Below are 15354 nucleotides of genomic sequence, written 5' to 3' on the forward strand. Positions count from 1 at the left end.
CTGCCCTCTGTCAGGAGTCCAGTCCTGTTAGGCCATCTGCAGCACACAAGACCTGAGGAGGCTTTTACATGAACAGGTGAGACATCAGAAATACCCAGGAACACTGAAGTAAATATGGTCTTCCTGGGCCCTGCCCAGCAGGGTCCTGTCTTGGATCCTTGTCATCTTAGAATATACATCAATCCCTAAGATTTCTTTTGAGACTGTTGATAATACATACCAAGAGCTGCATATCCACTTCCATCAAAGAAAGTTCCTTCTTGGGCCACAGTATAGCACCTGCCTACTGCAAAGGCAGACACTGGGCTGTCCTTGTCCAGCTGTTTGCTGTTAACTGATACCTCACCAATGCAGGCAGGAATGCTGTGGGTGATCTAAACCAAAGGATATGGGAGAGCAAGGATTATAATAAGGCTAGGACAAATTGTTCTGGTACTTCCTTAAATTCATTTCAATAAAACCCATTATAATATTGTCTTTTGGTTTTTAAAACTTAATTACCATAATACTTCACATGAACATTTAACTTAAAGCTGCCATTGGAGTATCTTTGCTAATAATGCAGTGAAAACATTTTCTATTATTTTAGTGAAATATTGTGCAAATCAAGAATGCTGGGTACACTACGTGCAAATACAAATTCGCTGGGTTTTCCTGAGTTATTTTGGGACTAAGTGGCTGTGGAAAGTGAAATGTTCTTAACTAACTAGAGGAAAAGCTGGGTTGGGCTTAAGAGGAATCTGCAATACAAGATCTATGAACGTGATTGAAAAGGTCTGCACCTTGCGGGTGAGTGCCAGGTTCAAACAAGATGATTTAAAGATGATTTAAACTTGAGCTTGTTAAGAATTACATTCTCCTACAAAATTATGTTGTCCTACAAAATAAACAAAACCATAACAAAGGTAACATGGACCTCATACAGAGAATGTTGCTTACATTTCCAATGTTCCTGGCCCTGTACTGGGAGGGAAGGCCTCCCAGGTACAGCATCCCCTCCACGTCCAGTGTGGTTCCGTCTCCCACCATGGTCACCATGGGGGATTCTTGGCCATCAACCGTCATGACGCCTTTTCTTTTAAAGTACTCTGTCTTGACCTACAGCAGAATGAAAACATCCATAATTTTTAAGCAATCTGAGAAACCTTCAACAGATACATGTTTGAAATATATATTCCTTATAGCTGTAATAGCTTGAAAAAAAAAAACCCTAATGGATGGCTTGGATTTTGCAGTTGTTGTTGAGAACAGGCTAAACCTGGCAGAAGATGGGAAGCAGACTGTATATCAGACAGTGTTACAGAAGCCTGGGTTATTAGAAATAAAATGCCATGATGGGTGGCTTGGTCTCTACCCCACAGGTGGGCTTTCTTTACTTCTCATGAAGTCAAGAACATTGTTGTACCTCCCGTCCATCCTGCTGATGCTTGCTGAGCATCCATTAGGTGTTGGGTACCGAGCAAGGCTCTGGGGCTGTTTCAGGAAGCAGAAAAAGAGCCCTACCTCCAAGGAGCTTCCATTCTCTGGGGGACATATCAGACACAAGGCAAGCTAGAGAATAGCAGCATTTCCTCCAGGGAAAAGGAGTGAGCACCAGAGATCAATGGAAGAAAGCTCAGAACAGGTAGCCATGAGCCTCCCTAGAACATACCGTGTGCCACTTGCCATCACTGAGCAGCGTGGGGTGAGAGACCTTGGTTCGGCCTTTGCCAAGGTCAAACATGAAATGGAGATAGCCCCCGTGGAGCTGGAGTGTGGCATAGTCCACTTGGTTCTGATGAGCCATGTAGTAAATCAGACCACTGGAGGCAAATGTCCGGATAGTTAGCTGAACCAAGAGCCTGGAGGATAACGAGAGCTCAGCATCAGAAAGACAGAGGCTGTTCTTAAAAGTTTTAAAATCACCTTGAGGGGAGAACCCAATCATTGTTTTGGCATCCATACTTAACATCTCAAGAGTGAGAGGCATTTGCTCCTTTATCCACTTGTGCATCCATTCATTTAATTGATAGTTACTGATCCCTGTCTGCTAGGAACTGTTCTAGGAGGAAGCAGTAACAAGGGGGAGGCTCCTTCTGTCATGAAATTAATGCCAGAAACGTATGAGAGTCCTAACCAGGTCACAGAGAGGCTGACTGGGGACTGTGTTGGGCAGTTAGGAGGAAGCTCTGACAAGATGGCATTTCAGTTGAGATCTGAATGACAAAAAGGAGCAAGACCTGTCACAGCTAGGTAGGAAAATCTTTGATCTGTTTTTAAAAAATACAGTGTGCTTTAAAATAAGGGGTTTGATATGGTCGACAGTCCAGAATTTCCACCTGGGGCAGACTGGGAGCTGGAGCTACTGCAAGAGGACTAGAAGGTTATACCTGGGCAGGTCTCCTTCAAAAGGACACATGTCACCACGTCTCCCTGATCCACCTGACAGTGAGACATCTCAGAGGGTCTTTAGAATAAGACCTAGCCTGGTGCAGTGGTGCACACCTGCAGCTTGGGAGGCTGAGGCAGGAGGATTGAGAGTTCAAAGCCAGCCTCAACAACTTAGCAAGGTCCTAAGCAATTCAGTGAGTCCCTGTCTCTAAATAAAATATAAAAAATGGCAGGGATATGGCTCAGTATTCCTGGTATCAAAAAACAAAAACAAAAACAAAAAAAACCCACTACTTACCTCCTTCTGACAGCTGACTGGTTAAAAGGCAACATCAAGTGGCTGCTTTGTGAGAGGCCAAACTGGTAAGCACCAGGCACGTAACCTGGAGCAATGTCCACTGCACACTGTTCCTGCAAGAGACACAGAAGGACACTCAGCCACAGCTGCTAGGATATTAACACAGATGCATTCTTTCAGGGAAAAAAAAAATCTCTGAGAAGATATTGCACCCAAATAGGAGCAAGCACCAGCGTGTCTGCACAGGTTTAAATCTTTAGTTGAAATAACACTTGACAGCCCCTTTTCTCTGAGCATGTGATTAGAACCTCTTTCATCTTCATCCACCCAAGTTCACTGGCCTTTATAGTGACACTCGAGTCCCTCCAATCATCTTCATCAAGCCCAGGGGGCAAAGGCCTTGCTGTCCCTCTTTAGTCTCTATGGATGACCCTGAAGGTGACTGTGGCCAGCACAGTTCTGGGAGAGGGAAGTACCCATAGGCCTTACGGGGCCTTGAGTTTAAATAGTGGGGTTAGAAGGACTCCTAGAATTGGGGTGCCCAGGGAGGGTGCCTGGACAGGTACTGGCTGCCTCACAGTGCTTCATCTTAACCCCAAATCAAGAGAAGCCCAGTATGTCAGTTTTGCATCTTGGGATTGGCAGGTATAACCAAGAATACTGTCCTGAACTCTAACGTGCCCTGCTTAGAAGGTACTGCATTTTGGATAACTGGGTCATCTTCTAAATTATTAAAGTACATCTTGCCAACCAAAGAAATAGAGAAATCAGGAAGGGAGAAAGTGAAAAGAACAACAACTGGCTTTTCCCCAATGAATCAAGTCTCTGTTTTTTTTCTTAAGCAACAATGATGTATACAGTGGCTTATATTAAGTACTTATTTTCCTGTTTCCCCAACTACATCTAAAGTGATATCGAGTCATTATAGAAATGCTGCCCAAAGAACTTGCTATCTATGTCAGCCCAGTCAGGCTGCCTGCGCCTTCTGACCTGCAGCCAAAAACACGGGTGGTGTCACCTCTAGGTTGGCTCAGAGCACCCTTCTCCACCTGTTCTCTGTTCTGCTGTTTTTTTAAAAAGTTTTAAAATCACCTCGAGGGGAGAACCCAATCACAGGAAGGATGATCCCTGGGAGTCACTTTCCCAGGCTCCTTTGACAAATGGCTTCCAGATGTTCTGCCATTGAGAGGCGCTGCCTGGAGACTACAAGGCAGACAGAGGAGACGCTGGAGCATTTTCCCCTCCCTACCATCTTCAGGTGCCCTCCCTTAGGCTCAGTTCCCACCAGGTGTCCCAAGCTCCTGGGGGCTGGGGAGGACCTGCTCCTCTTGCTTCATGGTTCCAGTTCCAGCTTTCCCAACATCTTTATGACCAAGTCCCATCTTTATTTCCCCTGGCATGTGCTCTCTCTGACTGGACCTGGCTGATACTATTAAAAAAAAAAAATCACTCTTACAGGATGTGGTAGAGTTGAGGGCTCTGGCAGGAGCTCACTGTCCTCTCCATGAAGGGGCAGCTTGGGCCTTTCTGAAAGCAAGCAGGTGTCCAAGTCTGCTTGTTCATGGCCAACTGCACGGGTGAAATCCAAAAGTCTACATATAAACAAGAAATGGTCAAAATTAAGATACTACAGACCAACACAGGAACCCACGTCAATTGATTACTGTGCAATTAAACCATTAATATATTTCTCACAGAGTAACCACACTGACCATCCTTCACAGTGATGAGTCATTGACACGGACCATCTTATACATTGTCTTGTTTCTTTCTTCTGCTTGAAGTGAGGATCTACCCCCTACCCCATTCCCACCTTGGAGATCTGTTCATTCCTGAGCATCCCTCAATTCAGTCACCTCCTCCTGCAGTCTTGGCTGGGATGCCTCAGGACAAAGTTCTGTCTCTGGGTCCCACAGTGCTGCACAGTGGCCTCCACTAAACACTGACTCCTCGTTTGAATGTTTCCCTTGCCAGGTGGTCATGAGCTACATTTGTCACGTGTCCCTTTACTCTGCAGCTCTAGCAGCGTGTTCTGTGTCTGCCTGGATCCTTCTGGAACTGCTCCAGGACATGGCCATGAAACACAGAGAAATGCTTTTGTCCTATCAAGTCCACAACCTGGTGGCTTTCAGGAGCATGGCAATGCCTGATGAATGAGTCAATGAATGAGCAGCCACTGAGTGAGTAATGTTCTAACTGTAAAAACTACAGAACCAAGGCTCTGAGACTGTAACTGGGAGAAGCCAATGTGGTGTTTTACTCTTACCAATTCCAGGGACTCCTAAGAGTTAACTCTCTGGAGGATAACATTGTGACTATGAAAGATCCCAGTCCTTTCACACAAGGCAAGGTAGAGGTTCAACCAGCTCAGAGTCCTGTCTCCTGATGCTCAGTGTGCTCAGTTTCTGTTCTAATCAGCAGCAGACCAAGGCAGAGAGCAAGTGAGAAGGAACAGCTCATGGGCACATGCTAATTCTTTTCTTCACCACAAGCTCCACATAGGGAATGAAGACTCCCAGTTCTTAATTACATAAAATTGTGTAGGGGGAGACATCAATAATCTGAAGCTATAGTAGCTCTGTTGTAAAAGGCTCCTTCAAAGCAGTGCAATCAATACAAGAAATTTGCATCACAAAATCTCTGTTCTTTCAAATTCACAGTGAAAATTTATGTTAACCTTAGCTAACCTTATGTTAACCTCGACAAAATCATGGGGCTAATGTTCAATGACTTTTTAATGAACTATGTATGATCACATCTGTTCATCATTCTAATCCAATAAAATCCATTTTGGAGGAGGACGTTTGTGATAGAACAACAGGGTTCATTTGTTATTAAGAACTTGCAGTATTTTAGGCAATCTCAAAGAGCAAAATTAGATTCAAGCTCAGAGTCTCAGTTTTCCAGCATGGGATGGGCAGATACAACAAAGAAAAGTGTCCTAAGCTCAAACATGGGACCTGCTTTAGAAGGTACTGCCCAGTTATACTTACTCCATGTTAAATATCAGGTTTTTAATACAGCCCTGGAATGATTTCCTCATTTTGAGCATCGGTATCTCTTCATCCTCAGGAATCCCTCCTATGTATAGGTTGGATATGTTTATTGTCTTGCTCTCTGCCAGAGCACTCAATTTCAATTCTACAGGACTGGTCTCATCCAACTGGACAGTGATAATTCTAAAAGAACAAAGGAGAAAATAAAATGATTCAAACTTAATAAAAACTGGCTCCATTTAAATGTATAATTCCAGCAAGCTCTTCCCAAATAATAAATTTCCCCCGAAATAAATTGTAATACAACATTGTGTGCTAAAAAAGGTGAATCTTGAAAATTAAAGCTTACAATTCTCCAGAAATGAATGAAATGCTATTAAACACTGAATTTGATTGCTTTTTAGTGAATACTTACTTTTTTTTTTTTTTTTTTTACTTTTCTATCTATGATAAAAATGTTTTATGTGCTTTTAAAACCCATGGTCTTCCATTCTGCGGGAATTACCCAGGAATGTTGATATAATACTATTACTCAATAGTAATGACACAGTCTACTAATACTATATTTCCTGCTGCAGAATTAATCCAATGTAAAAGTTTATATTGGGCCTCAGTCAAGGGCAAGGTGAAGGTTGATCATATATGAATATTCCACAAGTATCTCACTGAAAAGCAAATGAAACTGATTCCAAGGAAGTATTCAAGCAAGTTTCTAGAATTATTCTAAAGTGATAAAAAATTATGATTGTTAACAATGATGTAATATTAATTATCTCATTGATTGAACTGCACAGGGTCCCCTAACAACATAGCTTTTATCCTCCTGAAGCAAATGCCTTGCCGTGCTACAGTACCTCCGATTCCTAACCAAGGAGATGGAATGCTCTTGTCCGTCGCCATAGGTGCCAGTGGGAGCATGCAAGAGAGCCTTCCTTAAGCTGGTTCCATCCCCAGAACTCACATGTACTTCAATGTGGCCTTCAACCAGCATGATGGAAAAGAAGGGCTGGGGAGATGGCAAACAAAAGGCATTACTAGAATACATTCCCATACAAAATGCATTACTAGAAAATTAACATTTTCATCTTACGCAGATAATGTAGGAATAGCAATAGCAAACAAACAATTTCTCAAGAATCTCACCATCTTTCACAACTACTTTAAAGTTTTTATATTACTCTCTAATCCTAGTTAATATAATTTATACTCAGCATTATGCTATCATCACTAACCATGTCAAAGATTTATTTTTACATAACCTCAGACTTAGTATTTATTGCTACATAATGTACAAACAAGTTGAGATATTATGATTTGTATTTTTAGTAATAAAACTTTTAAGCCATTGCTAATTTTTTATTATTATACATGGGAACATTTAATTAAGATCTTTTTTTTTGCCTTCTAATATTTCTGCAAGTGACATTAAGCAGTTGAAGGGTTTGAAAATGTTTAAAATTCTTTTGCTGCATTGAAAAGAGGTGTAACAATTTGTGAAGCCATCAGCAGAACTGGAATGTGAGCATTTAAGTGTACTTTACTAGCACTACAGGATGCCATTTCTTTATGTAAGAAAACTTTGAATTGCAAGTAACCCTATGAAGATCAGTGGAGAAAAAGAAGAGTTTGGCAGTTCCTCAAAGAGTAAAACACAGAATTACTGCATGACCTGAAATTCCACTCATGAGTATAGACCTAGAAGAAATGAAAACAGGAACTTAAACAATTATATGTATAAGTTCACGGTAGTATTATTCATAACAGCCAAAGAGCAGAAATAACCCAATGTTCATCAATGAACTAAGTGATGAACAGTGGGGTATACACACAGAGAAATGCTATTTAGCTGTAAACAAGAGTGGAGGAACCTTGAAAACACACTAAGTAAAAACACAAAAGATCTCATCATGTGTGATTTGATTTGCATAAAATATCCAGAACAGGTAGAGTCCATCCATAGAGAAAGAGAGAAGACCAGTGGTTGTCTGGGGTGGGTGAGATGAGAAGTACCTCCTTACTTACCAAAGGTGATGGAAATATCTGGAACTAGACAGAGGAGGTGGTTTCCCTAACACTGTGAATGCACTCAGTTGTAGTGAATTTGTTCACTTGAAAATAGTTTTAGCTTATATTAACTTTACCTCCATTAAAAAAATATTGATTGGTGAAGTCCACACACCAATCTCAAGTCATCATCAGTCCTTCATTCAGTGGCTCATACCATGTTTGGGGTCTGCAGACTTGTGTTCCAGTCCTGGACAGCTTTGGTTAGGTTAATTAGGCTTTCTAAACTTTTTTTTTTTTTTTGTACCAGGGATTGAACCCAGGGGCACTTGACCATTAAGCCACATCCCCAGCCCTATTTTGTATTTTATTTAGAGACAGGGTCTCACTGAGTTGCTTAGTGCCTTGCTTTTGCTGAGGCTGGCTTAGAACACTTGATCTTCCTGCCTCAGCTTCCCGAGCCACTGGGATTACAGGTGTGCGCTACTTAAACTAATTTACTCAGTAAAATAGAAGGAAGTAGCATCTACCTTGCACAGTAGAGCAGGTGTGTGGGTTCGAATTCATTAAGATGGCATATTAATATTCTTAATGTCTCTTCCAATTAGATGCCACACAAGTTTGAGCAGAAGATAGGGTAAAATATCTCCTATGCTCTTGAAAAGGAATAAAAATATGGAAAACCATCATCCCCTCCCACTGCTAGTCCCTGTGTTCATCACAAGCCACATTCCTCTTTCTGTCCCCTAAAGATAATTTTGATCCAAATAGAATGTAAGTACTTTCTGTTTTAGCCTTAGAATGAAGAGTAACAACCACAACATATGGAAGAAAACTTGGTATGTGCCATCTGGAGTAGCTTTAATTAGAGATAGGCAGCAAATACCTTTTTTCTCAGTTACTAGACATGGAAGATGGATTATGCAATACACGAAATCACCGATTCGTAAGAGAGAGATGTTCAGTGGTTGTAACTTTCACTTATTGAGAGTGAATATGTGTAAAGAACTGGGATCCAGCTATAATACATGTTTATGAGTCAGAAATTTTCTATTAGATGTTTCCAGAAGTCATGTCCTTCCTAAGCACCGAGGCTACTCACCACATGTGCCTGACGTCGATTCTGCTTCTCTGCATCCCTGCCGAGGGCAGCCAGGATGATGCCACTGTTGTTCTGGGTGGCAAATGTGGCCAGCAATTCCGATTCTGGTGACAAAGACGTGGGTGGCAACTCCACATAGCCGCCTCTCAGGAAGCTAACACTCTGGATAGGCTGGTCACAGAGGGGAGAGAACACAGTAAGTTCCCACGTGCAGGCTGAGGGTTCTGCCCACTTCCGTCCCATCTCTTTTCTATTCAGCCAATGGGCTGAGATCTCGTTACATCAGCATGTTGATAAACCAAGGACCATTTATAGAAATGCATTCCAATATGGATGAAAATGTTTCCCACCTCCAACCTACAGCCTTTTCTCACTCCATAGGAATTTCTGAGCAAATCAAAGGTTGATCTGGATATTTCCAGGTTCCTGATACAGCCCATATAGCTTTTGCTGGTGATACCTTTCCTAGAGGGAAGGACAAGAGAACAAATGCAATGAAGTTAGGTTTATAATTCCATTTTTGAAAGGCAGAATAGAAAATGGGCCTATGCACATAGAAAACCTGTTCCAGACATCACGGCAGAAGTGTAGGCCTTCCTATAAGAACCAACACCTCCTAAGGACTGGAGCAAGGATTGAATTTAGTCAGTTTGGCTACATGGTGGCTACCTACGAAAAGAAATATGTTCACTATTTTAAGGGAAACCCTTGTAGCCATTACAATTTAAACATACTCATTAATACACAGGCAGGTTTTTTTAAAAAAAAATTTTGTTTGTTGTTTTTAGATATTCATGACAGTTGAGTGTATTTTGGTATATTTTACATACATGGAGTAACTTATTTAAGAAAGGTCAAGCACCATCATGAGGAAGTTATAGCACAGAGATGGCAAACCAGTCTCCACACAGAGTAGAACCCGGGGCAAGGGTAGGTAAAGTGACTTCCTAGGATCTGATGGTGAGAGAAATCACTGGCTACTGTCTTTATTTCATATTCAGGAACTTTGTCCCAAAGAAAATAACTACATTTGGAAAAGTTTGGGGATTATCCAAATCCTTATTAATTAGCCTCCAAGTCAAACCATATGTATCATAACAGAAGTTGCCATACTCCTGGTTAGGGTCAGGCTCTCCTTTCCAAAATATGAGGACCCCTGAATATCTCTGAGCGTACTCTTGGGCATTAGCTAATCACATAAGAGTCTGCAGTAACATGCTTTCCATGTTTCCCCTCATTGTTTTTCTCCATGGTGAGCAACCAGCTGTGGATTGTTTAGCAATAACATGATTTGGGTGAATACTTCAAGCCTTGTGGGTCTCAGTTTCTTCCCATGTAAATGAAGAAGCTGGTCTTGATGATCCCAAGTCCTTTCTACCATGAACATCTGTGATTTGGGCTTCTGTCCTTTTCTCCAGTGTCTACACTATGTGACATATAGGCAGAGTGCAAATGAACTATGACACAGCTGTGGCTATAGAAATATGCCTTCCACGCCTGGATCCCAGTCTCACAATGGCAGGGAATGAGATCTAGGATCGGATCAGGAGACGGGCTTCTAGTCCTGGCTCTGTCTTGATGGGGAGCTGAGGCATGGCAAGGGACTGACTTCCCTAAAGTTTAGATGTATTCATTTTGAAGACCCCGTGACTGTGGTTCCAAAATATCCTCCTTGGAACTTTCAAAGATTTCTTGCATAGGGAAGGAGGAAGTGAAGACATGGATCTGGGCCACTTAGCCATTATAATTGGAATGGCTATACTGCTGTGTGTCAGGGTTCTGTGAAAGAACTTGACCTAGAAGATAGGCACTGCAGTTTGAATCTTATATTACCTCTACTGGCTGGAAGTTGAAGGCAGGGTCACCAGCCTGTTGCACTACTGTGAAGTGGCAGAACTTTTAAGAGGTAAGGCCTAATGGAAGGCACTTAGGTGATTAAGGGTATGCTCCTGCAGAGGACATTGGGACCCCAGCCATTCCTGTTTCCTTTGCCTTCCAGCTTCCATGAGGTGAGCATCTTTGTTCCACTATGTGTTTCCTGCTAAGACGCCTTGCTTCACCAGAGATCCAAAAGCAATAGCCTAACCAATCATGGACTAAAGCCTCTAAAACTGTAAGCCAAAATAAATCTTTCCTCCTTTAAAGTCAATTATCTCAGTTATTTTGTCACAGCTATGGAAAGCTGACTAACACAACAGGGTACAAGGCATAATAGGGCTAGGAAGGTAGATTAGAGAACCACTGGGCTGTGGGATCCAGTTTGGACATCTGATGACCCCAGTCCTGGCCTTGACTGCAGGCCTTTCACATGTGACTTTTTTTTTTAATAGTGTGAATAAAACTTAGAACTTAATTTATACATTTCAAAGCTATAAAACTGAAGACAAAGAACCACAAAAGTTTATGTAAATCATTCAAGTTGCAAAGTTAAGCACAAATCAGTGTTAGAAAAGGATCCTAATGTCCCCTCCTTTGTTCATCCAAATTCCTAATGGTCTTTCAACAGTCACATACATCTTTCACTATAATCGCACAAAGGGGGACAGATTCCAGATAAGTTGATGGAAAGCATGTTTTGTTTTGTTTTTAATAACTTGTTTTTATTGGTGCATTATAATTATACATGATAGTGGTATTCATTATGCTGTGTTCCTACATGCACATAGTTTCATCATTCTCAATTCCTATATCCTCTCTTTCCCTCCCTTCCTCCCTCCCCATGATCTGCTTATTCTGCTTTACTGATTTTTCTTTTGTTATTATTATTATTATATTATTTTAATGAGTATATTGTATATATATGTATATATATGAGATTCACTGTGGTATATTTGAACATGGACATAGCATAATTTGGTAGATTTCATTTCCTAGTACTTCCCTGTGCCCTCTGTTTTTACCTCCCTTCCTCTACTTGATTGATCTCATGAAACTGCTCGTTTTTCAAATGCTTTCCCTTGCCCCCAGTCTCCACATATGAAAGAAAACCTGGGAACCTTGATTTTCTGGCTTTGGCTTATTTCACTCAGCATATGTTCTCCAGTTCTATCCGTTTACCACAAATGATACAATTTTATCCTTTATGGCTGAGTAAAACGCCATTGTGTATATATACCACATTTTCTTTATCCACTCATCTGTTCATGGGCCCCTAGGCTGGTTTCATATTTAAAAACATTTTTTTTTTGGCTTTAAAGAGATTACACTACTCTTTAAAACTCGATAGAGGAGTATGGAGTGTGACAGAAAGTGGAGTGTCTCCATATACTGCACAGTTAACAATTTTTAGATGTACTAAAGGCAATAAGTAGAGAATCATTACATATTTTGCAGAAGGCTTGCTTTACTTCCCAACTAACGTGGTATAGAGTACTTCAGATAAAAAAATGGGTTATATAGGTTGAGTTGTGTTCCCCCAAAAGATGCAGCAGTCTTAACCCCCAATATCTGTGAATGTGACCTTATTTGGAAGCAGGATCTGTGCAGAGGTAACCAAGTTAAGATGAGGCCATTAGGGTAGGTCATGATTCAATAAGACTACTGTGCCACTATGAAGGAGCAATTGGACACACAGGACACAGCAGAGGGAAGATGATGTGAAGTCATAGGTAAGATGGCATCTATAAGCTAAGGAGTGCCGGAAGCTACCAGAGTGAGGAGAATAGAACAGATCTGCTTCCGATGACTTTTGCAATCCTGGACACACCTAGATTTCAGACTTATACCCTCCAGAACTGGGACAGAGTAATTGTGTACTGTTTCAGCCACATAATTTGTGTTACTCTGTTATAGCAGCTCGGAAAACTAATGTGGTCGGGAATCAGGGACACGAAAATTCTGCAGTTTAATATCATACCTTACAACTCTTGACCAAGGTACTCCGCCTACATAAATCAGGTCCTTTTCTAGGCGATTGAGATCAGAAGATGGTCCTGGAGTTTCCCCTTGCTTGGTCTCCTTATCACTAGTGTCATATGCATCAATTACAGCTAGGAGTCCTAAAGGGAGATTAAAAGGAAGAGATAAATTAAAAATTGCTTTCTTCAGTAAAGTAAAATGCAAACTTCGCTAAACAAATTGATTTACAAAGACATTCTTGAATTCTGCAAACCTGACCAGCTTCTTGACTATTAAATGACAAGAGAAAATCCTTTTTATGAAGGTCAACAAATCCAGAATACATACTTCTAGATGATGGCAGTAGATAGGTGGAAGAAAATAGAATTGCCTGGATTCTTAATTTCAATCCAGCATTTAATGTGAAATAAGGAAACCACAAACTGAATTAACTTATTCTTTCAACAATATGAGTCTCCTCTTGCTTAGCATTCCAAGGACAAGAATGGCTTTTAATTAGAGTGGCATTCAAGGATGTAGTCATTCCCCAGTGGGGTTAAGGTGATGGGCAGGAAAATCACTCAAGTATACCCAGGAAACTAACATAGAGTAAAGACTGCTGACTTTGGAAAGACGTTTATTCTTATGTGAGTGACCAGTATCAGGTGAGCGCATCCATGTACCTACCTTGCTTCCGGTTTCGCTGGAAGGCAATTTTGTACCAGCTTCCATTGTTATACCGTCTGTCTGTCATAAGAACAAGAGGTCCTGAACCCAGGTCAACTGCAACTTTAACTCTACCCTGGACCAGCTCGATGGACAAGAAGTCTTTCTGTAAGGAAGAGAACAGAATTCCTGAGAGCCATGTCTTTATCCCCAAACTTCCTTTCCCTTCAAGTTAGGTGTGGTGAACACCTTCTAAAGTCAAACCAGAAAGACTGGATCTCTCCCCATAGCTAGAAGTCTACTCTACAAAACTAAAAAATGTCCATCATGGCTTCCTAGAACACTCCCCAAATATTAATGAACACTATTCACTGCTATCAAAATCCACAATTCAATAAGAGATCTGGATTCTTTGTGACTTTTTCATTTAAAATGACAAATGGGCCAGTTCTAAAAATAAACCTTGAAGAATGAGAGACAAAGATGACTAACAATGAGATTGCAAAGGACAACATGAAGTCCTATGGATGGGATTCAAAGAAGGCCACTGTGGTCACAATGAACGCAAGATAGTGTTTAAACTAAAATTTAAGAATTAGCTTTTAATTGCTATCTACAACGACTGGAAAATGTGTTTCTACTTCATGTTATTCTGCATTTTCCAAAGGTTCTCCATGAGTTTGTATTAATATAATAAATAAATGATATTAAATGGAAAAATTGTATGACATAGATGTGTATATATTATATCAGTTTTTTAGCAAATCTTCAACAAATAAATAATCTTGCAGCAATCTAAATGTACATACAAAGAGGGCTCAGTGCCCCATAGACTCTTTATTATTATTATTATTATTTTTAAGGTACACTGGGGATTTATTCCAGGAGGCACTTTACCACTGATCCACATTCCCCAGCCTCTTTTATTTATTTATTTTTATTTCAAGACAGGGTCTCACTAAGTTGCTGAGACTGGCTTTGAACTTGGGATTCCTTTGCTTCAGCCTCCCAAATCACTGGGATTACAGACATGCACCACCATTTCCAGCCGCCCTGTAAACTCTTACAGTGCCATTTGAAGCCAGGTAGAGAAGAAGACCATTAGGTGAGAAGGTACTAAAGAGCATGATGATCTGAGTCACAGTGGCCCGGAGTGTCTTCTCTACAACAGAGTATCCACTCCCGTCAAAATGGAAGGAAGAGTCTTCATTCTGGGGGCTGCAAAAGAGAAAAGATGAAATACTACCCATTTCCAGGAGGGGAAAGAGCACAAACAGTTGGAGCTACTAAGTTTTCCTTCCTCCAAATCATTTTTTTTGCAGAATCATGGTAGGGTTATTATTTCCATTATTTAATAACAAGTATACAATTGCGGAGGCTCTGCCACAATACAGGCAGAGCCTCCGTGATCTAAAAAAAATCTGAAATCTAAAATGCTCCAAAATCTGAAACTTTTTGAGTACCGACATACTTCCACAAATGGAAAATTCCACACCATGAAATGGTTTCACCCCTCAAATTATTTAAAATGTTGTATAAAATGACCTTTAGGCTGTGTATAAGGTATGTATGAAACATAAATGAATTTCCTGTTTAGACTTGGGTCCTACCCCCATGATGTCTCATTATAGATATGCAAATATTCCAAAATCTGAAAAAATTCTAAATCCAGAACACTTCTGGTCTCAAGCATTTCAAATAAAGGATGCTCAACCTGCATCTGAAAATATACTCGCCATGAGTTTATGCAAGACAAATGTCCAGGTGCTTCATAATGAAAAGAAAGTTAAGGTAGGCAGAGTTCACCGCAGTAAAAAGAAATTTCTTCACAGGAGGATAATCCTACAAATATTTCTGCTTATCAAAGATATAAGTTTGTTTGTTTGCCCTAATTTCCTTCAATGTCCTTTTTTACTTCTGGTGCTTTCAGAATAGTTTTTATATAGGCTTTTATTACTCTCTGCTGGTTAAAACCAACACTAGGTAAACTGGATTGCAATGAAAAACAAATATGTGCCTATGTCCTGGAAGGATCATTTTTGCAAAGCATCACTGACATCCTCAAAAATCTGCAGGATGAG

At 40.7% G+C, this 15354-nt stretch overlaps 1 protein-coding gene across 1 annotated transcript in view; it reads right to left on the bottom strand.

Moving 5' to 3' along the window:
- Nucleotides 1-15354, bottom strand: part of Lama1 (laminin subunit alpha 1) — a 165121-nt gene that overhangs the window by 13251 nt on the left and 136516 nt on the right. The window contains exons 49-60 of the mRNA XM_046467487.2: nucleotides 14341-14491; nucleotides 13295-13439; nucleotides 12627-12768; nucleotides 9121-9235; nucleotides 8771-8941; nucleotides 6519-6670; nucleotides 5662-5847; nucleotides 4125-4260; nucleotides 2669-2781; nucleotides 1652-1841; nucleotides 940-1098; nucleotides 221-374 (exon numbers count right to left, since the gene is read on the bottom strand). Coding sequence (XP_046323443.1) covers nucleotides 221-374; nucleotides 940-1098; nucleotides 1652-1841; nucleotides 2669-2781; nucleotides 4125-4260; nucleotides 5662-5847; nucleotides 6519-6670; nucleotides 8771-8941; nucleotides 9121-9235; nucleotides 12627-12768; nucleotides 13295-13439; nucleotides 14341-14491 — 1814 coding nt within the window. The remainder of the gene's footprint in view (nucleotides 1-220; nucleotides 375-939; nucleotides 1099-1651; nucleotides 1842-2668; nucleotides 2782-4124; nucleotides 4261-5661; nucleotides 5848-6518; nucleotides 6671-8770; nucleotides 8942-9120; nucleotides 9236-12626; nucleotides 12769-13294; nucleotides 13440-14340; nucleotides 14492-15354) is intronic.

Source organism: Marmota monax, unplaced genomic scaffold (assembly GCF_021218885.2).
Source record: "Marmota monax isolate L192 unplaced genomic scaffold, Marmota_monax_Labrador192_F-V1.1 WCK01_AAM20220418_F8-fsc00103, whole genome shotgun sequence".
Classification (NCBI taxonomy): Eukaryota; Metazoa; Chordata; class Mammalia; order Rodentia; family Sciuridae; genus Marmota; species Marmota monax.